Source organism: Tiliqua scincoides, chromosome 5 (genome assembly GCF_035046505.1).
Source record: "Tiliqua scincoides isolate rTilSci1 chromosome 5, rTilSci1.hap2, whole genome shotgun sequence".
Taxonomy (NCBI): domain Eukaryota; kingdom Metazoa; phylum Chordata; class Lepidosauria; order Squamata; family Scincidae; genus Tiliqua; species Tiliqua scincoides.
Genome location: NC_089825.1, coordinates 28,251,122 through 28,275,206, shown reverse-complemented (window position 1 = coordinate 28,275,206; position 24,085 = coordinate 28,251,122). Strand labels below are relative to the sequence as shown.

The following is a 24,085-nucleotide window of genomic DNA, read 5'->3' as shown; positions in this document are numbered from 1 at the left end:
TTGTCATTCTAAAAAGTGGGTCCCAGTGCTAAAAGTTTGACAACTGCTGCAATAAGGTGTTAGTAAGTTGACACCCTTGGGGCGGGTGTGACACCACTAGTGACCAAAATCACTGAAATCATAATTTGGAAGAATAATACCATCATGTTATATATCAATCAATGTGTAATTTCATGCAGAATGTGTTCTGTATTTGTTCCATCAAAAGGTACAGCCAAAAAACCAGTGGAGGCGGAGTGATGGTACATCACCACGCCCACCACCTGGGGTGTTGCCCCGCCCACTGCATGGGGGTGACGCGCTGGCATCCTGCACTGGGTGGTGCGAATCCTAGTGATGCCAGTGCATAAACCTGCTGATTACATTTTGCAATGCACGGTTCTGGCTGTTTCTGTTCATCTTCCACACCACAGTCAAGCCTCTTAGCATGGACTCTAACCGTGCTGAAAAAGCACAATTGCTGTCCGTCCCGAAGTGGATGCCAGCAACCAGGTGCATTTGGAACTAGCAGAATATGGGTTAGCAGAGAGTATGAGGGCAATGAGTTTGCAGCAACTTTGTGCGGGCAGGTTTAAAAACACATCTCCCTCCTCCCTTGCCAGGATCAGTTCATAATGGAATAAATAAGGTATTTCAAGATTAGTGTGACAAATCTAACTGATACAGCTGAGGTTGTGTGACTATTGCAGTATCAATCTAGGAAGGTTTTTAAAACTTTCCTAATATTAAAGAAGCTGATAGAGTTGGATATCCTCAAATGCCTTGTGAACAACACTTTATAAAACTGCCTTTTATGGAACTGAATTGTTGGACCATCTAGCCCAGTTTTCAACCAGTGTGCCACGGCACATTATTATTATTATTATTATTATTATTATTAACAATATTTATATACCGCTTTTCAACTAAAAGTTCACAAAGCGGTTTACAGAGAAAAATCAAATAACTAAATGGCTCCCTGTCCCAAAAGGGCTCACAATCTAAAAAGATGCAAATGAATACCAGCAGACAGCCACTAGAACAGACAGTGCTGGGGTGAGGTGGGCCAGTTACTCTCCCCCTGCTAAAAAAAAAGGAGCACCCACTTGAAAAAGTGCCTCTTACCCAATTAGCAGGGCATTAGTGTGCCATGGATGGTCTGCAGGTGTGCAATGGGAGTCTGGAGGAGGATCGTTCATTAGTAGGGCCTTTGGGGAATGTGAGCCCCCACTGGCAGCACAGCGTGCCTTTTCAGTTGTCAGAAAAACCCTCATGGTGTGCCTTGACAATTTTAGTGCCTTGTCAGTGTGCTGCGAAATGAAAAAAAGTTGAAAATCACTTATGTAACCCAATATTACCTACTGTGCAGTGATGCATGTGACTTGTCTCTGAATTGACAAGTGTTAGGATTGAGCAGTGACTTAAATTTGGGATCCAGTGTGATAGTTAGTCCTCTTGACTTTTGTTGGAAGTCATTGTAATTTTAATCTTGCTTCATGTGTGGTGGATTGTGGTCTTGGGATAAACAACTTTTGTTGTATGATACTGTCTTGTCTTTTGGTCTGGCCACTTCCACAATATTAATTTTAGGAATCTCATATTGTGTGTGGGTGAGTGAGAGTGGGGATGGGAGATTTTAGCGCTGAATTTGATGTTGAAAAGATTGCTTGATGCCAATACAGGTTGTCCCTGACTTAAGGCCAACCAATTTACAGATCCAACTTAAGGACAGGGGCATTGCACTTTCACACAGGCACAATCTGTTAGCTGCATCTTCTTTGCACAGATGTGATAGCACTGGTTTTTGATTCGGACAGAAATGCTGCATTTTGGAGGCACTGGAATAGTGGATAAAGGAAAATCAATAAATATTAATAGAACTGCATTCGTGTTCCTCCCCCAACTAATACAAATGCAAATTGTACTTGTCGTAAAATGCAAGTTATACAAATTTATTGGTTGTTTTATTTGAAAAATTTATATCCCACCTTTCCCATGCCGAAGCAAATGCCCAAGGCGGGTTGCAAAGCTCAGTAAAAAGTACAATGTATATCAACTGATAAAAAGAAAGACATCAAACAAAGCATTAGAAACATTAATTTTAACATTAGGCAGTAAAACATATAAACAGAACAAAGCAAAAACCTAACATGTATCGTTGAGCCATTGGGGGAACAATATTAGTCCAGGGAAGCAGTCAAGCCACAGGAGAGATGCAGATATCCATTCAGCAACCAAATAGCAGTCGAAACAGGTATGTTTTGTGCCCTTGTCTAAAAGCCATCAAGGACGGAGTAGTTCTCAGTTCCCCTGGAAGGGAATTCCATAGTTGTGGAACCACTGCAGAGGAGGTTTGCCCCCGAGCTGCCAACCCTCTGATCTGGGACAGAGGCGGCACTTGCAGAAGTGCCTCCTCAGATGGCCTAAGACGGCGGGCTGGAATGTATGGAAGGAGGCGGTCTCTCAGAGAGCCTGGATCCAAATCATGAAGGACCTTAAAGGTTAGAACTAGCACCAAGTGCAGCCCCCCCCACAAGTTGCTGTAAGGCCCATTTTGTACACTTCACAACAAAAAGCAGGGTTACCACCGTGTACAAGTTCACTAGAGCAGTGGTTCTCACAGCACCGGGACCCATTTTTTAGAATGAGAATCTCTCAGGACCCACCAGAAGTGATGTTATGACCAGAAGTGACATCATCAAGCAGGAAAATTTTTCACAATCCTAGGCTGCAATCCTACTCACACTTGCCCAGGAGTAAGTCCCATTTACTATGATTGTTAAAAGAATAGACACAGTAGCTTGTTTAAAAGTACAGGTCTGTGACATTTCCCCAAATGCTGTCACATACCATGGTAGCATCAAATCTAATATATTAAAAATAAAATATTGAAATGAATGGGGACCCACCTGAAATTGGCTTGCAACCCACCTAGTGGGTCCCGACCCACAATTTGATAAACACTGCACTAGAGAATTATTACTTATTTTATAGGTAATTATTTATAGAAATATTTCTATACTGTTTTTAAACCACTCCAGAAAGTTTTTTACCATTTCGTTTATGTCGTATAAATAATGATTCAATCTAAGTACAGACCTCCAGAACCTAACCTGTACTTAAGTAGGGGTACAACAACTATATGATTCTTTAATAAGAAGTGGATTGGGATGAAGGGAGTTGAGTTTTGTGTGTGTGTATGTATGGGGGGATTTCTTGCAGTTGTTGTGGAATCTGTTGAATTTAGGTCCAGTCTGCCACAGAGAGCTCAGTCTTGTGAATGGGCTCTTGAACAAATAACTGTCTTAGCACAAGATTATGACACTTAGGACAGCATGTACTCCTGGATAATACACATTTTCAAGCTATCTACCCCACAATTGCTCATGCCGTTTCAGTGAGTTTTAGAAGGAAAACCTACCAAACACTGTTAACCCCAAAACAACTAACATCCAGTAAGTAGACCCAATGCATGGATGCCTCTTGCTGTGCAATGTGTAGAAGAAAGTGAGAGAACAGACTTTGATACAGGGTGCTTTTCTGCAAGTGGCATTTCAGTTGTTGTTGAAACAGCAAATACAGACAGCATTATACCTTCATAAATACTAACATACTACAACTACTCTTGGAAATGCCATACAATGCCAAACAAAGGATTGTGGGCCCAATCCTTTCCAACTTTTCAGCACTGCTGCAACCACAAAGCAGCCTCGAGATAACAGAACAAACATTCTCTTAACTTGAGGAGGCCTCTGTGACTGCCTCCCTGCCACAGCAAGCAGTGCATCTCCATTGGCACAGCTGCACTGGCACTGGAAAATTGGATAGGATTGGACCCTGTGTCTCCAGAAGGATCGCTCAGTTTCTTTGTTAAAAACAGTAATGGGCAACAAAGAATATGCATCTTTCTCTGTGTAGTATATGTCTAGCACAGAGGTAGGCAAACTCAATTTTAGGGATCCTGGATCTTTAACACAAATGACAAACTGCACCTGCTGAAATTCTTTCTCCTACACAATTGTTAAAGATTCAGGATCCCTAAGTTGAGAGTTTGCCTACTCTTGGTCTAGCATGTTTTAAGATTTCACCTCATCTTGGGGGATTGCTGTCAGGAGATAAAAACCATTCAAGCGACATATTTGCATGGTTTATTAACGATGTCACCTTAGAGACAAAGAAATTTTGTTAGTATTCTGAAAGTGGGTCCAAGTTTGTCATAAGCCATGCCAACATCCAGTTATGTGTTGGGTTGAGGTTTTGTGTGTGTTTAGTCGGAAAAGAAAACCACTGAATTTATGAATTAAAACCTAATAGGGTTGTTTCCATAATGATTTTCCTGGATTTACGTCCATGATGAAAATAAACAAATTTTCATCAGGCAGTGAATTGGGACCTAAATGGAAGGGTGGTGAACAGGCACCCACCACCTACTCTGCCACAGATGGAGTCAGCCTCCTTACCCGCTCCTTCCTCTGTGTGGCTCTTTAATCAAAGCAGGGAATGCAGGACACACTCCCAACATGCCCTATATTGCCTGCTTTATGTGAAGAACCAGCACAGGAGTTCACGATCCTTGGAGTTCTGATCCTTGGAGTGCAGCAACCTGGCTCCCTCACCACTTTCTACTGGACTTTTTAAAAGATCCTGGTGGGGAAAGGAGAAAGAAAGCTCTTCTCCCTGCATGCGCTCTTGAAACAAAGGATCACATTTAAAGCACAGTGGGAACATTACTGTCTGCTCCACATTTCCTGCTTTTGTTTCAAGAGTCTGCATGGAAGAAAGTAAGAGGGCATGGCAAGCCATGCTCTGCCTGAGCAACCCAATGACTTCAGTTGGCCCAGAGGCCAACAGAGACATCGACCTCCCCTACTCTTCCTGCCCTCTGGATTGGAAGAAGAATGGGGGAAAGTGTGGAGGAGAGGGAAATGGAGACAAAGTGAAACGCACTAAGTTCTCACCACCTCTTGTCCACAATTTCCTCTTCCTCTCTATTTCCTTCTTCAAATCCAAGCAGTGGAATGAGCAGCTGGTGTGCTGCTAGTTAAGGAGGGGCAGCAGCTTGGCAAGGTGCTGTGCAAAAAGGGTGGTGTTAGCATTTGGCACAACTCCTCAGATGCTGGTTCGTCTTCAACTGGCCCAGTTTAGGTTTGGATGAGTTATGAAAAAAAAAAAATCTGGTCCTGTGGTGGCCGTGCTGGTAAAATTTTCCCCTTATTTCAAGTGTGCTTATTAAGACTTTGTCTCCTTGTTCCTGGAAAGGGGGAGGGGTGTTAATCCCAGCAAAAAAAAAAAAAATAATTGAATAATTGAGTGTAAATGTTAAACAAGCATTTATTGATTTTATTTCTTGCGTGAACTACCATTTGAGGTGAACATTTTATTTTTCATTGCTATTCTTTTGTTTGAATTGCTCTTTTTTCTTTATGACATTTTGACATACTGTATATAGACTATGCATATTAATATAATTGTATTTACCTTGTAGGTGGCTCTAACCAAGAGAGCTGATCCCACTGAGTTGAAAACAATATTTTTGAAGGTATGTTAAAAAGTAAATATTTTATCCTTTAAAGCCTGAATTTCTCATATCTTTAGCTCTTATTGCATTATTCATCTTTTGATAGTCTTCTAACTATTAATCATTCACTGTATTATTACCATGTTAAATTTAAATACCACTATCAAAAAATTTGAACAATGCTCTCCAAAAAGTCAAATACATTCTTGAGTGATTATTGTATAGAGTCAGGGAAATATAACTATCTTGATATTAAAATGTATTTCCCCCTCTCCAATAGAGCAGAATTTTCTACATTACTTACACAGAGGGGTAAAAAAGGACTCTCTTAGAATATCTGGGGATTAGAACAGCAATCTTCAACCACTTAATTAGCTCTCCTCCACTTCTCTCAAATCATTGGGATAACTTGTGGCTAATGATTGAAGCTGATGCAGATACAGCCTTACCCTGTCAGAAAGAAGGGGTGATTGGAATAGTGTTAGACATGTATCTTCAAACATGATGTTAGAAGTCACATGATTTAACTTTACCCAAATGCTACCTGGCTTTTTTATGATCACTAATGGGTTTCAGGTTTAGTTTCAGCATTACTTCCTCCTCCCTACCTCCTGTGGCCATGATTTGGTGAAGCCAGCTCCTCATAGTTAAGCATCTCCTAAATAGTGACTTGAAAACCTGATTCCCCAATCTGTGTTTGGAACTCTGAGCTATAACCATGGTTAGCATGATGAGGCATGAAACAAAGGCATTGATAAAGAGAGGCAGGAAAAATTCAAAAGTGGGTTGGAAGGAATACAGCTTATTGCCGATTCTTAGACTGTGTGTTGGAAGCTTAATGCCTATGCTGGCTTTGCATATCTCTTTTGGGTAAGTTGTCTTCACCAGATACTTTCGTCCCCAGCGATATGCTCCCTATAGCAGTGGTTCTGTAGGCCAAAACAGCAGATTTACATGACTTCCATGTTGAGCTTAGGTTGCTACTGGTTCCTTTTCTAGGATAGTTTGAGAAAGCAAATGCAACAAAAATCAAACAGGAGATAGAGAGGGTTGTTGGAATTTGTGGGAAGATTTGGGTGTAAGTTAACACACTGTTTCTACACACTGATCATTTGGGAGTACAATGCACATTTTTCACTGAAATTGTATCTTTTTGATTGGTTGTGTTTGGAAAAGTGGTAACTGAGAGTCTTGTTGAACATTCTTTTTTATGTGATCTATACAGACTTAAAGTGCCATTTATGTAATTTGGGTCTCTAGGAATGGTATGGTGCTCATACCATATACAGAAGCAGTAGCTCTGGAAACCTAGCTGGAGAGAAGAAAACAGCAATGTTCAGTTGACATGGAACAAAAGATTAAAGTTAAAAACAGCAGAGCGATTGCAGATCTTTGCAATGGTGTATCACCCAATTACATCAAGATGTTTCATTGGAGGGCACAAACCATGTGCCAAATCTCTGTTTGTTGTATCTTTTGCAGTAATTTATATGCTTATCACAAAATTTTAATTGACTGAATCGACAATTCTGTTTTTTGAAGCTAAGCAGATCTGAGTCTGGTTGATCTTGCATGGGAGACTTTCAGGGAAAGTCATGTATGCTACCAATGCTAACTCATTGGTAGAAGAATGGCATATAAGTGTAAAATCTAATTCTGTACTAATGGTCTCCAAACTGTAAACAGAAAACCCGTCCCCATCATGAACAGAGCTTACCATTCCACGGGGCAGTTTCAAATCTTCATCTTTGATCTCCCCAGAACCTTGTGCCAGGCAGCTGTGTCTGTCCAGAAATCCAGTGGATGCCTGGTACAAGGTTCTGGGAAGATCAGAGATGAAGAACGAAGATATGAGGCTGCCCTGCGGAGCGGTAAACTCTGTTCATGCAGGGGAAGGTTGTTCTCGGGCTCTGGCTATCAACCGTGGGCCGGTGTTTGGTGCTCACTGTTCTACACCAGGGGTGTCCAAACATTTTGGCAGGAGGGCCACATCATCTCGCTGACACTTTGTCGGGGGCCGAGATAAAAAAGAATTAATTTACATTTAAAATTTGAATAAATTTACATAAATGAATATATTAAAGATGGAGCTTATGTGAATGAATGAAGGTCTGGCAGTAGCTCAAGGCCTATAAAAGGCCTTGCACAAAGCAAGGCCAGCCTTTCCTTCGCTGCCACTGCTGCATTACAGATGTGAAACACCAAGAAGTAGAGAGAGCCCTTGTCCCACAGCTCAGGTGACAGGTCGAACAGTCGTACTCACACTGAGAACAGTTGCATCGGGCCAGCACAGGCTTCAGCAGGTTTTCAGAGGGCCAGAGGCTCATTGGAGACTGAGGGCTCCCTGCGGGCCAGATTGGGAGCCCCTGAGGGCCACGTGGCCCCCGGGCTGGGGTTTGGGCACCCCTGTTCTAGACTAAAAACATATTTACAAACATAGCAGAAATAAACCCATTTTACTTCTAATTTCTGTAATACCTTTGCAAAAGCAGTGAGCCTGTACAGAAATATCTAAAACCAGTTTTATTTCTAAAGTCATAGATGCCCACCAAGTTGACTTGGGACACCTTAAAGTTGTAATACTGCTTAGTGGAAGTTGGGCAATTAAGTTTAAACAAAAACCAAAACACTGGAAAAGCCAAAATATGACACAACTAGATTAGCAGATTATTGTGTAACTTCCCATTTAATTTATACACGTTGCAACTGGTATGAAATCTCTTGGTTATATGTTATTTGCTCTGGAGATGCTTTACCTAATGTAGCTTTTTGTAGATATTCCAGTGATGTATTTTCAAAGACTTAAATGGGTTTGAACTAGTTAATGCTTGAGTATTTAAAATATATGATTACCCAGTGTGAATTTTGAAGGAACTTCCCAAAAAGCCATTAGGCATTATTGTGTAATATCAGATTCTCTGTGGGTATAATTACCAAAGTGGGGGAAAAATACATGACTGCATAGAACCACCTTTTTGAAAGTCTTTATTCCCAAACTAATAGAATTGATGTTTTTTTTTCCTCCTTTTGTCATGATAATTTTCCAGAGTAACTCTACTTCTTGTAACTCTCCTACCATAACCTAAGAGATTAGACTTCAGTCAAAATGAGCAAGCTGACATTTTCAAGGTCATTTTCTATATGTAGTGTGGGGGGTACGTGATTGGATTTCAAATACACAAGAATAAATCACAGTGGGTAGAAACAGGGGGACACTGAAACCTTGTACTGCTTCTATTATTGAATGTCTTAGCAGGGGGGCCAGCCTGGAGGAAAAAAAAATGAAATGTAGAAGCATAGAATGACTGACTTATTTGATTTGTTTCTCAATAACTGTTGTGTTAAAAAGTTTTCCAGCCTAAGACTTTGCCAGAGAATCTTTCTAATGATTACGTTTGAAATCGATTGGTCTGTTTGTGGTCTATTTGTTGGTTGTAGAAATGTGCAGCTGGAATTTCTTTTCCAGCGTATTGCCTACTTGTCGGGCCAGTAATTTTTACGTTGTGTGCTCTCTGTTAAATTCAGTTTTAAATTTGATTTTTTTTTCTCAAATTGTTTTGAGTTGGCATCCTCGAGAAGATGCAAATCAAAACGTAAATATGAAACAATAATGATGCTCTCTTAAATGATGGTCTGATTCAGTGCAGGCAATACTGAGATATACTGTACTAATTGCCAACAGGGTTTCAGTTAACCCTATCTGTAGTTACCAGATACCTGGGCCCTTCTACAGGTGGAAGATGTGCTGTACCACTGACCTAAAACCTTCCCCCAAATATTCTAAGCTTCCTTTTTAAAAGGGCAGCATCAACATTACAATGCTTGCAAACAAAAAATATAATTAATCCTAAAGGATATAAATATTATATTGTTCAGGCTATACATTTAAAAAACGGTTTTGCTTCAATGAAACACTTGCCTAAGGGGAAATTGCTTCACCTAGGTATATGGTAGTTTACATCTATAGATAGCTTTTAAAAAAATCCACATACGTTTTAACTTTAGAAGGAAGCCAAGGCATATGTGCTTCTAAATGTAAAGAGCTCTTGTCCAGTGCTACTGTAGTCCTGTGTAGATATAGCACATTAATGTACAAGAATGTATAGGGTGGTCCTGGGATTGTCCTAGCTTCGCCCTTCCTGCATTCGGCGTCTGTCTGCAGTGACAAACAGTGAACATGGGGACAGGTTCACCCCGTGATTGCCACCCTGGAACGTTCCCTCCACATGTTCCTGTTCGCTAATTTGTAGCATCTGCGCAGGGCTTGTGGCTTTATGAAATGGAAAATAGCAGGAGGCTGTGCTCTGCAAGAGCTCTTGCAATGTAAAACAAAACACGGGTCTTTGAAGTTTGCTCTAGGATTGTAGTAGACACCTAACTCATTTGTTCCTTGGTGTGGATAATGTTCTGTGAAGAATTGTTGCGAATGTTTATCAGGCCATCAAAAAAGAAACATGCCACAGTAATTAGTAAATGTGCTCAGCATATGTTGTTTTGCTCTGATATAGATCTTTCTTTTTTAAGCCGACACTGGTGATGTATATATTGTAATTTTATTTACAACTACATTTTAATGTCTCTTCGCTCCCACCACCCAAGAAGTCTTCATGTTCCTTTGCAAACTAGATATTTGAACATTTCCCCTTCTCTGTCAACTTCTTACTGACCAAAATATATGCAGAATTGTGGCTTTTAAAGGAATGCAGCGATGATAAGGAATGGGAAGTCTCTTTTAATAATACTTAAGAGGTATGGCTGGGGTCCAGAAAGCTACTTTAAGGTGTGCCCAAAGGCTATGTGTATTGCTGGTGGATTTTTTAAAAAGCTTCTTTCCTTTGAATAGCATATCACAATCTCGATTTGGTTTCAAAAAAAAAGTGCCATGCAGGGCTGTTGTTGGAAAAACTCCTGACTAAAACCCCTTTGGGCATATGGAGCTTGTCATGTGGTCTTTGCGTCCAAGCCAGTCTGCTTTTTAAGGGCATTTGATATGACTGTAGCTTACTGCCATAAGCTTACAGTAGGGCTCCTAGGTCAAACTTTAAAAAAAAAAAAAGGAGAGAAGGAGAAAAGCATGCATAGAATGAGAGAAAATTTGTTTATTTTCCCCCCTGCTCTACAAACTCATGGACAAGATTGCAGATGAGTGTTATGGGAATATGTCATTAAAATATACAGCAAGTTCCCCCCATTGATCTACTGTCCACTTGCCATAATAAATCATTGGTAGAAATGAAAGAGGTATTGATTCAAAACCACCAGTACAGCACATGGTCTTAAAGCACTTGATTTGTTGATGAAGCACGTTTTAGGAATAGGGTCCTTAATTTGTTCCCTTTCCTAGTTGTGTAGCTGAAGGGGGGGGGGCTCACAGGATCCTGGTGGCACTCTTCAGGTGCCCCAGTACAGTTGCCATGGTCCTGCCCCCCCTTGCTAGGTCAAACGTCTCGGAGCATAAGCTCCCATAGGAGTGACTGGCCTTGCTCCAAGCAGTGTGTGACTGTGCCAAAAATTTACTGTCGGGGGTGGGCAGGTTCCCCTGCCTGCTCCCCCCTGCAATTATTCTCAGCACAGTCAGTTGGAGCGAAGCTGGCTGCTTCTTCTGAAGCACCTGGCTTCTCTCCAACAGCACCGAGAGAAGCTGCAGAGGAGGGCAAGAGATCCTGCCCACCTCCCACAGCCAGTCAGAAGGAAGAAGCAGCTGGCTTTGCTCTGAAAGTAATTGCAGTTACTTCATTGGGGGCAACCAATAGCCTAATTCAGAATAAGGTAATTGTTCATGTATGCAATATCCATGAAGGCCTATAGTGTCAACCTGAAAGTCCCCAGTAGTGCCTGCCGGGTTCTATAATGATACTGCTCTTAAAAACGTCAGAGGTGTACATGGTCTCTTTCCTCCTTCTCCTGGTCGGGTTCCTCCCTCTTTCCTTCTTATTACATCCTGTAGATTGAATCCACTACTAAAACAGACATGCCAAATGTATTGTGTTATTCTTCCCCTGCTCTTGTGTAATGCAATATGATTTCTTGGGTTTAGGCCAGTGTAGCCTAGAGTGAGGGCATTTTTATTACTGCTTTTCATATTGCTTTCTTCCTTTTCTGAAGTAATTTTAGTCTTCATATAAAACTTGTTTTACTTCTGCATTCGCTTCTGTTTCTTTTCTATTCTTACTCCCAAGAGGTAGGTGTTTGGGAGTGAAAAGAATTGAGAATCTGAAAAATGTTGTCAGAGTCATGCAACGCTAATGTTTTGCACATGGCTGTTAAGTATGAGTACGTATGAATGGGTACAACCATGCCCTTGTTAAATTCATAAAGAGAAGATTCTAGTCATCTTTCATATTTCACAAGTTGTTCTGCTGGCAACACTAAGCCCCAGTTTGCATGGGGATCAAAGTTTCGGAAATAATGGTTCAATTCAGGCACTTCTCCAATCCAAACCGTAATTTGGAGGCTAAGAAACTAGCCATAGACTTGTGCCGTTCCTTTTCACCCTGTCCATTGCCTGTTTAGTCCTGGCTGTAGTTTGCTGTGACGTTCGAATCGGCAAGTTATTGTTAACGCCCTAAACCAGAACCCAACTATAAAGCTATGGTTTCTGATGCTGGTTTGGAGAACAATTACTAATCCTAGTTTGCCAATTCAGGTGCCATGGCAGGGTATAAACAGGAAGCAAAGAGGAAGGGAAGCACACTTGAGAGTGCTCCTGTGAGTGATACTGGTGACCAGGCCACATGGGATATATCTAATTCTTCTTTTTTTCTTTACAGTATGCAAGTGTTGAAAAAAATGGTGAATTTTACATGTCTCCCAATGACTTTGTCACACGGTTTCTGAAGATATTAGGAGATGGAGTACCCAATCCCAAAACAGTCCAGCTACTGGGAGGTGTGGTAGATCAAACAAAAGATGGGTATGTACTGTACCATTTACTCCATGTACTCTGCTGGCTTCTAAAGTGGAGATAGCTGGGGTGTGTGATTACAAGGGGTGACTGGCCTTTCAAAGAGGTGCCAGTATTTGCCAAAACAGACAAAAACCAGATTGACAAACCCTGTATTAGTGGCTTGAGGGGAATGAAAGAATAAACTGAATATACCTTATTTTTCACTTATAGAGTTTATAAAAGATAATATACCATCAATAAATGTTTTCCTGAGGAAGGAATTGATCCTCTGTCTCTGTGACTGTATGTGTTTGATCCTCTCTGAGACTCTATATGACAAATACAGAGCACAATCCTTAAAATGCATCTCACAAGACATTGTACCCAATACATACAGAACTCGAATATGTGTGTAGTTTTGTATGGATCTTATAGCAACAGATTTTAACTGGTAACATAGCACACTCAGGTTTATACTTGCTAAACAATGCATGATTTTTAAAAGGCATATGAAGAAATAATAAGACACACAGGCAGTGACAAGACTTTCTTGCCTTTGGCATTCTAGATAACTGTTGGGTTGTGACTGGAGTAACAGGAGGAACACTGGAAAAGGCCTATTTCTCATTTTCCAATATAGAAATGCAACCATTTGTGGTACACTCTTTGATTTATACCCCAATCCTGCGTTACCCAGCACACGGGGCTGCACCAAAATGGCTGCTACTGCATCTAGCACACACCAGGCAGCCACTGCTGCCTCCTTGGGAGAAGGGAACTTTCGTCCCCTTCCACTGGGTAAGGCAAGTAGCCCTGCAATGGGGCTACTCGATTCTGTGGCGTAGAATGTCTCAATGGTCAGCGTAGAATTAAGAGCCTCCGTGTTGGGTGGGCGGCCCGACACAGAGGCTCAGGATCTGGTGAAGCAAAGCTCCACCAGTTACGCCTCCCTCCCGCCTTGCTCCCTGTCCTGGTACGCCTCCTCCCGACCTCCCTCCATGCTCCCACCTACTTTTCTGCTGCCTGGCGGTCTGTGTGACTGCCGAGCAGTGGAGCTCTGGTGCTCTACTGGCACTAGCCCAGTCCTGGTCAGCATTGAGCTAGTACCAACATTCCACTGGCACACACTGCATAGGACTGCGGCCTTATGTGCTCACATTTACACCTGGTTTTCTTTTCATGTGCAGTGCATGCATGAATCCTTTGCTCTCCCATCCCCCACACCCAAGCTGGCTCCTTTGTTCAGCCTTGCATGGGACAAATGTATTTTTGTCTGGATGTCTCCATGTTAGGTGGATTCCTTGTATGCTTTTTGGCAAGGAGGTTGCAGAGGGATAGGCGAGACTTGTTCAGTTTTTGAGGCGCCTTTTGGGGTGCCTTACAGGATGCCCCTTGCCCTTCTACAATGAATTTTCAGGGAACGTATTCCTGACGACCGCAATCTTAATAATCCAACTGGTTTCCTCTAACAATCTATACCTTTTTTTTTTTGCTACAGTTAAATTATGTCCAATAAAATATATGCAATTTCTGCCAATCATAGCTTGAAGTCTTGTAAGTAACTCAAAATACTATATGGCTTTTATTTTTAGAAAGTGTAAACAATTCAAAATAATGCTTAGATATGCCAGCTTTCCCATTATTATTGATTTATCTCTAATATACCATTTTTCGGAACACGTTGTTTATCTAGATTGAAGCATTAAATAATAGGCATAGCTTACCCTGTGCCCCATTATGCTATTATGGTTAAATTGCTGATTTTAGTAAACCATTGTAGCTTTTGTATTTATTACACAATGATGAGGATAATGATTAGTATTGCTAAACATTCTAAAGAATGAAGGTGGGGGAACCAAAATTTTTCAGGCACACGTGCTTTGGGTATTTTGTCATACAGTAGAAGTCAGTAACAGTTGGGCAATACATGGTGCTTCTCTTTATGGAGTTGTGCTATTTGATGCAAAGAATGGAGTGGGGAAAGAACTTAAGATGATATAAAGTCAGTGGACATTGAGCTGTGATGTACCTGAGGGGGGCAAAGGGAACAAATACCTCGGATGCCAGGCACACAGATCTGAGGGCCTTTCCCCAAGAGGTGTTCTGAGAGCCAGGGACATCACACACAGCCTCCCTGACTTTGGAGGGAGGGCTGCAAAGCATCACTTTTGGTTTCACGGTGGAAATCGGAAGTGACGTCTTTATGCCCTTATAAGGCATTCTGAGGACCAGGAAAGCATTGTGAAATCAGTCTGTATTATTATAAAAAATTCTCTGTATTAATAACCCATTTATAAAATCAGTTTTGCATATCACAAAACTGGCACTGGTAGATTTCATTCTGTTAGTATTAAAATAATCTACTGCTATTTAAATTTTGATGCACTCTGGTAGTCTAACAGATGTTCAGATATTAAAGTTGGGCTTAAGGTGTCTATAATTCCACATCTTCTTGTATCCACTTGTGGACACGTTTTAAGAATATCTGCACTGCATATACTGTATAAATTCATTCAGAACCAATGTACCTGTCACAACTTTTCTCAAAAGAGCCTAGAAACTGTAGTTCTGTGAGGAGGTTGAGAACTTTTTACAGCTCCCTAGACCCTTTCGAGAATGAATTGTGGTTCCAAAGTTGGAAGCTATGTGAGTTAACCAGTTCTAATCTCATTTAAATTTATGGAGTAGACGTGCCCTGCGTGTTCATAGACTAATGTCTGTAGTCTCATCTTTATAAAGTATCTCTGTGTGGTAGTGATGAATCTGAGAGTTTTTTGGTTAGAGCCTTTTGGCTACCTAAGAACTTAATTTGTGGACTGGCTTTCCTCAAACCCCATGGTGGGTGTTTGTGACCAGGTTACACTCCAGTCTATTGGCATAGCTCACATTGAATTATTCATAATATATACAGGCACAATTTGCCTATTGATATGCATTATAACCAATATGAATAAAGATGATTGACAAATCGGTGTCTTCACTGTGTTTACACCAGTTCCCCAGACTTTGGAGCTGTCCAGGAATGGAAAACTCCTTTGCAGATATGTTCATGGATGCAGCCTAGCAATAGGCTGGGATTAAGATGCTTTGGGATTAAGTACTCTTCTTTTCCACTTGCAGAAGACTTTTTAAAAAAAGCAAAACAACCCAACAGTGAGTGCTAGAGGTGGAAAGGTGCTATTCCTACCTTCTGTGTTTCTGTAACTTTCCCCAGCTGTTCAAGGAAGAGGTGGCAGCAATAGAAGTGGACGGGGTGGTAAGACTTCTAGAGCTAGTGTTTGGTTGGTTAGTAAGATTGCCAGTTCAGTGACTTTGTAACCCAACTGTAAAATACACAGTTAGTCTTTACCTTGTTAGTTTTCCTTTCTATTTCACTGTACTCTCTGCAGTCTGAGTCTTTTTTGAACAAGTGTTCACTTTTTTATTCTCTGTTGGCATCCTTCAGCCACTGAAGACTATGGTATCTTGCTCTGTATGGTGGTTGTGGAACAGAGTGTCCTCTCCAGTGCGCGAAGGCTGGGTAATGTAGATATGGATGATAGACTGTTTCCCATGCAGCAAATCCCCCCTCTCCACATCGCTGAAATGGTCCAATGGAAAGGCAGAAGCCAATACAGTTGGTTCCAGTGGCGTCACAGGAGTTGCCAGAGCGTGACTGTATACTGCCTCAGGGACTCCGGCTCTTTTTGCCTCGAGGTTGTCTCCTGAAGCCTTTTCCATAACTGGATGCAGCCACAAGGCAGTGGAGGTTTGGGATCAGAGTTTTCCTTCTCTCAGATGAGCTGCTTTCCAGGCTCACAAGTCCCATCTACCCCGTGGACAAGTACAGCCAAACTGAGGGCCTATTCTTGTCCCCAGCCCCCAGGGGTATGCAGCACACCCTCTGCTGAATGCCCAGGCCTTAACTCTTAAAGGGGCCACTGCTGACACCACATCCTACTCCTTGCCAGATCTTCTGTGATTCCAATACAGAGACTAACAACCCAATCCTGAGGTGCCGGGAGTGCAGGGCTGCCATGTTGTCAAAATGGCTAACGCAGCATCCAACACACAACCGAGCAGCCCATGGCAGCTCCTTGGGGGAAGGGGACATCTTTTTTTATTATTATAATAGAAATTGTTACTGAAGATGAAAACTCTGATTTATAGGAGATCTTTCTGCTCAATTTATAATTCATCAATCTCCTGCTAGTGTTGCATCATTAAAATGCAGGATTATTAGGTTTTCTCAGTCAGGCTTTTAAGTTAGACAAACACTTGCTTATGTAGGCAAAATTATTCTTAAGTAGTATATTGAGGTTCATGTTAATATGTGCTGTTTAATGAAACCTAATGATATTCAATGAAGGGTTGTGCTAAGCCAGAGAGAAAAGTTGTTACCTAGGCAACTGCCCTTGTGCAGTATAGAGCTTTGAGCATATGGCTATGTAGCATCCATTATTTCAGCATCTTTAACCATTAGGAACCACAAGTGTAATTGACTGTGAAAAATTACTGCTCAGTTACTGTATTGTGTGGTCATAATAGAAGTAAATGAGTACGTCATTGTTGTTGGAGTAGATCTGTTGGGAATGACTTGCGGGCCAGTCTATTTAAGGAGCAAAAATACAATAAGAAGAAAATAGCTGGTTTAATTAACATGTAAAAATTGGGTTAATTTGAATTCAGCTGGCACAGCAGATATTCCTGTTTCTTCTTGCAGTAGTCTGCTTTGAGGTTTGCATTTGTGTACTTTCTACCTTCTAAAAATAAAAATAGGTAATTGCTTTCTTTTAAATTGATAGGGACTGTTTTAATTAAATATCTGACTTTTTTTTAAGTGTTTGTATTATTTGATCCAAAGGAGTAGGTCATATTAATTGGAGCAAAAAAAAAAAGTGCCATGTTGTTCCTTTTGAAGATTTATATATTTTATTGTGACAGGAGCTTTGTAAGCTGAGGGACACTTCATCTGTGCGACAAAGTAGTCTCCAGCTTACAAAGGCTCATGTTACAATTTCCTTTTTAAATCATTTTTTTTTAAAGTCCCAGCAGAGACATCACAAAACATAGCACCAGACAGCAATGACTCCAGGGCCTGCACTTTTATTCATCAGATGCTAGCCAGTATAAACATGATATTTTATTTATGACTTAACACATGCGTTAGTTGTTGATGCTCTCAAGAACATGCCAACAACTTCAGAAAGTCTTTATGTAAAATAAATACTGGCGTCTTGCTTTCACATTTTATTGATGCAAATCATCATCTCTCAGTGCAGCTTTGGGCTACTTCAGATAAGATACTGTACTCTATACATGTAGGCAAATGTTCATGTGTAATCTCTCTGGTCACAGGTACAGCCAACTTTTTCCCCAAGCAGCTACAATCATAGGAGCTGCATTCATGACTACCCAGAGAAAATGTTCATGTAATGGGAATCTTTAGTTCACCTTTTACCTGGTAAAATGAGATATATGAGGAAACTGAATTGGTTGAGTTTTTTGTCTCGTAGAAGTTGAACTCCTTAGGAGAATTTGCATTTGAATTAATGCATCTCCCAAACTTACAATTTCTGTTCTCTGCAAAATGCTGTGGTTTTAGCCCTGATTCAAATTGATTCAGCCTTTTAAGAAATGTGAAAGAAAATCTGAAAATTAGCTCACAATCCTCTGTGCCTCCAGAACTACTTTCTTTTTTAAGCTATCTGGTGTCCCTTAAAAACAAATGAAGCTAGTATAAGGTCTAAAGATTTTCCACCCTGAGCATGAAGTAACACTATGGGCTCTGATTTTAGAACTCAAAACCTTCACAACACTGCAACCCCAGTAACATTACTTTCTAGTCTTTTAAGGGTGTATTTCCTTACTGTTTACATAAATGCAAAAAGTATTTTCTTGCTCACAAGAGTGGAGGAATGTGATTTTTTTCCTCTATAGAAATCATAAATAACTAATAACATGCATCAATCTTGTGCAGTTTAAAAGATCAACCTTAAAATTGACTTGCTCTATTTCAGCTTATCTTGACCTCATACATAGGTTAACACAGAGCTACGTAAGGTCAGGCTAAGCTAATGCAGAACACTCCTGTACAAAAATTGTTTTGGGGGTGCCAAGAGAATGCTGGTGAGCTCCACTTCCTGTGCTGAGTTGCTCATGTAGCCCTGCTGCCCCCCACCTCTTCAATGCTTGTCTGCAGCAATAAACATTGAGTACATCTGAGTGCCACTTTGGAATGTTCTACTGTGCCACTAAAGGAGGCAAATTCTCCCCATGTTTAGTTTTTGTTGCTACAGGCAAATGCTGAATACAGGGGTGGAGCTTTGTGAATACTCCAGGAAGAGGCTACCTAGCATACACTTGGGGGGGGGGGTCTCCTGATTTTTGGACAACTGGATTAATATATGAGTAGGGCTAATCCAGAGTTGCTTGCGCACAGCATCATCATGTAGTTGTGCACACAAGAATCTTTAACCAGCTGCTTGCCCTCCATTCAGTCATATGCATGAATGCAGTGGCCAAAATTCTTTTGCTCAGGATGGGAGTACAAGGTTGAGTCTATCACTTGAACAGTGTTACCCCTTGCTACGTGAACGCTGTTTAACTAAAGTGAGTTTCAAAACCAGTTAACTGTTTTTGACTTGAAAATATCTAACATCCTTCTGGTTCTTGACAAACCCTTGGGTGCATGTGACATGAGGTACTGAATGTAAATCCTGATCTAGGATGGTGATTAGCCTAGTTTAATTGCACCAACTGTGTATAGTCTGCCCTACTAACTGGGACTGTATTTTGTTCAAAGTTTTCTTTGTTAAAAGTACTTACAGTTTTAAAGGCATGCCTTTTTTTTCCACTATGCTAACAGTAACCAAAAAACAGAAACAAGGTACGAAATCTAAAATGAGTAGAAAGAGAAGAATGAGTATTTTAAAAAACCTGTAGTAATATCAGATTTCATCTCAAATGGCATGACTTACAAAGTAAAAGGTTCCTCCAAAATAAAAGGTTCTTCACAAGGTAAGAAATGAGGACCTAAATGGGTATCCTTGGGGAAGAGAGTTTCTGAGTCCTGTGTAATCATTAAAAAGATCCAACCTGTTCTACTGTATAAGAGGTTAGTTCTGATTGTGTATAGTGATGTAACAATGAGAATGTGTTTAGTTTTTATCGGTATTTAGCCAGTATCTCTCTTTGCACAAATGGTTGGAATAGGTGTCAACATTTCATGTTACTTTTATGTGCTTTCTTTTTAAGGTTGATATCATTTCAAGAATTTGTAGCATTTGAAACTGTCCTCTGTGCTCCAGATGCATTATTCATGGTAGCATTTCAGCTTTTTGACAAAAATGGCAAAGGAGAAGTTACTTTTGGTAAGACTTGTTTCTTTCTCTGCCCCTGCCCTGACATAACCGATAAATCCTGGAACTACTTTTTATAGAAGAGTTTTTACTATCCCCTAGTCCTGTTCATTGTTAGTTTATATTTCTTAACTAATTGCTTGCTTGCTATTTAAACTTCTTATTTATTAATGGGGGGGGGGGAGGTTTCTCAATTTGTGTCAATCGGTGATTTTAGGCAAAGATAGTTAAAGTTGTCTTGTGTTTATCTAAAGACCAATTTTTAAAAAGCAATTTTGAATTCCAGTGGAATTGGATTTGCATTTTAGAACAGGATACTTAGAATCAGGTTATAGGACCTTTTGCTCTATTTTGTTGTGATGCATTACAACTTTTTGCATTTGTGTGAATTTTCTACTTACGGTGAACGTATCATATATGCTATCCAGTCACAGTTGAGCCCTTCCCCCATTGCATGAATCGTTACGTGCTTAATGTTCTCCCCAGATCAATTCAAATGTTCTTACTTTTGAACTAGGTCACACCCTGTGTGTTTGTTCCTTTGCATTTCGTGTGTTAGCAACAGAACATGCATCTTGCTATGCTAGCATACCATGATGTCTCAAACTGTCTCTCCTTGACCCTAGAAAGCAAGCAGCCAAGTTAAGACAAAACACTGATTTTGTTGTTATTTAAAATACTTATATACTGTTTTTTTTCAGGAGAAACGTTCTCGAGGTTTATGTAGTGATATTGAAGACCTCTCAGCCACTATATGTCCAAACCTTATAGAACGAAATAGACTGTCATTTCCTTGAAATATTAAAAAAAGAAAACTTAATGAAATTCAACCTTACTTTTGAAACTTATTCACAGCTGGCAATTTGTGCATTGTTCTACCAGACAGAATGGAAACATGTGATGAGGCAGGTGGCAATTAGTCCTGCAGATGTCAGATGCTTGTCTAAATGGGTTTCTAAGAATAAGTTACCCCAGAGCCTACACTTTAAGTGGCATGTCTTGGATTCATGGAGGAGTTGTTGTAAAACATTTTTCTTCTCTAAAACACACACTTTTTATATTAAAGGTATACTTATAAACTCAAAGTTGACTACAGAACACAGTTTACTTGAGGCTTTGTAGATTTTCTTCTTGTACAAAACATTAATGAAACTTTAGGACCTACATCTTCTCAAATCACACTGCAGACATCCTGTTTATCAGTGATATGCAGATTTGTTTAAAATTTCCAACATGGGATGCTCTGAAGCATCTACCTTGCATTTTGTAAGATTGTACAGAAAGTGTTTTTGGCAAATGGCCTCCAATAATAAGTTTTTATTAAACTATATAAGATGGCTATTTAAAATATAATGTTTCCTGACGAGCGTTACATGTGAAAATTATACCCTAAGTAACCTGTAGTGATATTGACAACATTTAGAATTTCAGCATGTGCATACCAAGATATGTGTTTTTAGAATTCCTTCCAGGCATCGACTTTGCATTAGTTGGCTACAAAGAAGCTGAAATCTATTTGTGCTTCAAGGAAGCTTCTCAGGCTTCTGTAAATATTTTTAAAATATGATTTTTTGGGTGTGTTTTAATGTTGGATTGTACTAATTGGCAAAGTACTAGAATAGGACAGTCTAGTCTCTACTCACCCCCAGCAAACACTCGTAAAATGTGGATAGAGATCGTGTGGTTAGCCATGTTGGCCTGTGAGGAAAAATTCAAAAGCCACATTCTGCTAATAAATTTAAAACCTACCAATGATACAGAATCTTAAGGAAGCTTTTGAGTTCTCCAGAATTTTTCATCAGGCTGAAAGTTAAGGTGAGGGGGGAACATGGTGCGTGGAGGGTGAAATGGTTCCCAAAGGTCTGCATTTATAAAGAATCCTAAGATGGAGTTAGAAGGATTTATGCAGACTCATGATGATCTGTCTCCGTAGGTGCTAGACATGATGTCAAGATGCACCCAGGGCTTCTGGCATGAAGATGACTCAGTGATGGCTGCACTCACATTTAAAAAATAAATAAAAAAACATAGTAGTTTGCACTGCTTAGTTTCCAGTGCTTACTAACATAAGAACATAAGAACGGCCCCACTGGATCAGGCCATAGGCCCATCTAGTCCAGCTTCCTGTATCTCACAGCGGCCCACCAAATGCCCCAGGGAGCACACCAGATAACAAGAGACCTCATCCTGGTGCCCTCCCTTGCATCTGGCATTCTGACATAACCCATTTCTAAAATCAGGAGGTTGTGCATACACATCATGGCTTGTACCCCATAATGGATTTTTCCTCCAAAAACTTGTCCAATCCACTTTTAAAGGTGTCTAGGCTAGACGCCATCACCACATCCTGTGGCAAGGAGTTCCACAGACCGACCACACGCTGAGTAAAGAAATATTTTCTTTTGTCTGTCCTAACCCGCCCAACACTCAATTTTAGTGGATGTCCCCTGGTTCTGGTATTATGTGAGAGTGTAAAGAGCCTATCCACTCTGTCCATCCCCTGCATAATTTTGTATGTCTCAATCATGTCCCCCCTCAGGCGTCTCTTTTCTAGGCTGAAGAGGCCCAAACGCCATAGCCTTTCCTCATAAGGAAGGTGCCCCAGCCCCGTAATCATCTTAGTTGCTCTCTTTTGCACCTTTTCCATTTCCACTATGTCTTTTTTGAGATGTGGCGACCAGAACTGGACACAATACTCCAGGTGTGGCCTTACCATAGATTTGTACAACGGCATTATAATACTATAGCCGTTTTGTTCTCAATACCCTTCCTAATGATCCCAAGCATATAATTGGCCTTCTTCACTGCCACCGCACATTGGGTCGACACTTTCATCGACCTGTCCACCACCACCCCAAGATCTCTCTCCTGATCTGTCACAGACAGCTCAGAACCCATCAGCCTATATCTAAAGTTTTGATTTTTTGCCCCAATGTGCATGACTTTACACTTACTGACATTGAAGCGCATCTGCCATTTTGCTGCCCATTCTGCCAGTCTGGAGAGATCCTTCTGGAGCTCCTCACAATCACTTCTGGTCTTCACCACTCGGAAAAGTTTGGTGTCGTCTGCAAACTTAGCCACTTCACTGCTCAACCCTGTCTCCAGGTCATTTATGAAGAGGTTGAAAAGCACCGGTCCCAGGACAGATCCTTGGGGTACACTGCTTTTCACCTCTCTCCATTGTGAAAATTGCCCATTGACACCCACTCTCTGCTTCCTGGCCTCCAACCAGTTCTCAATCCATGAGAGGACCTGTCCTCTAATTCCCTGACTGTGGAGTTTTTTCAGTAGCCTTTGGTGAGGGACCGTGTCAAACGCCTTCTAAAAGTCCAAATATATAATGTCCATGGGTTCTCCCGCATCCACATGCCTGTTGACCTTTTCAAAGAATTCTATAAGGTTCGTGAGGCAAGACTTACCTCACAGACTGAATCACAGACCCCTGTAAGACAGAGAACTGAAGAAAAAGAGAATATATGATAGTCATCTTTTTTTAGTTACCAAACTGGAGATTAGTTTAACTGTTTCACTAGTAAATCTGTGGCATGTTCATAATACCCATTTATTTTAGTATTAAAATAAAACTGTTGTGTTTGAACACTTATGAACCAAAATCTTTGTTTTTGAGCAAGTCAGTGACATAGACCAGTGATTCTCAAAGTTTTTAGCACCAGGGCCCACTTTTTAGAATGACGATCTGTTGGGATCCACCAGAAGTTATATCATTAACGTGGAAGCCGAAGTGACATCATGAAGCAGGAAATTTTTAACACCCCCATACAATCAAATCAATCAATTAAGTAAATTTAAAGTTTACAACAAGTTAAAAAAAATTACTTAGAATGAAGAATTCTCTTAACCTCCCCAACCAGTTGTTCATCTATTAAAAAAAAAAAAAAATTCCCAAGCACCCAAAAGCTGCAATCCTATCCACAGTTACCTGGTAGTAAGCTTCTTGGCTTTCATTGTTAAAAGCCTATACCAGGTTTGTCCAAACCCCGGCCCTGGGGCCACTTGCAGCCCTTGGGGACTCCCAATCCGACCCTCAGGGAGCTCCCAGTCTCTAATGAGCCTCTGGCCCTCCAAAGACTTGCTGGAGCCTGTGCTGGCCCGACACAACTGCTCTCAGGATGAGGATGACTGTTGAACCGCTCACCTGAGCTGTGGTATGAGGGCTCCCTCCACTACTGGCTGTTTCACGTCTGTGATGCAGCAATGGCAGTGAAGGAAAGGCTGGCCTTGCTTTGTGCAAGGACTTTTATAGGCCTTGAGCTACTGCAAGACGTTCATTCATTCATATAAATTCCATCTCTAATAAATTCATTTATGTAAATTTATTCAAATTTCAAATGTAAATTA

The 24,085-nt window shown here is 40.7% G+C and overlaps 1 protein-coding gene across 2 annotated transcripts in view; it reads left to right on the top strand.

The window, feature by feature from the left end:
• Positions 1-24,085, top strand: part of SLC25A13 (solute carrier family 25 member 13) — a 123,419-nt gene that overhangs the window by 24,084 nt on the left and 75,250 nt on the right. For both annotated transcript variants that reach the window (XM_066628372.1, XM_066628371.1), the window contains 3 exons: positions 5,465-5,518; positions 12,268-12,410; positions 19,620-19,735. In XM_066628372.1, coding sequence (XP_066484469.1) covers positions 5,465-5,518; positions 12,268-12,410; positions 19,620-19,735 — 313 coding nt within the window. The remainder of the gene's footprint in view (positions 1-5,464; positions 5,519-12,267; positions 12,411-19,619; positions 19,736-24,085) is intronic.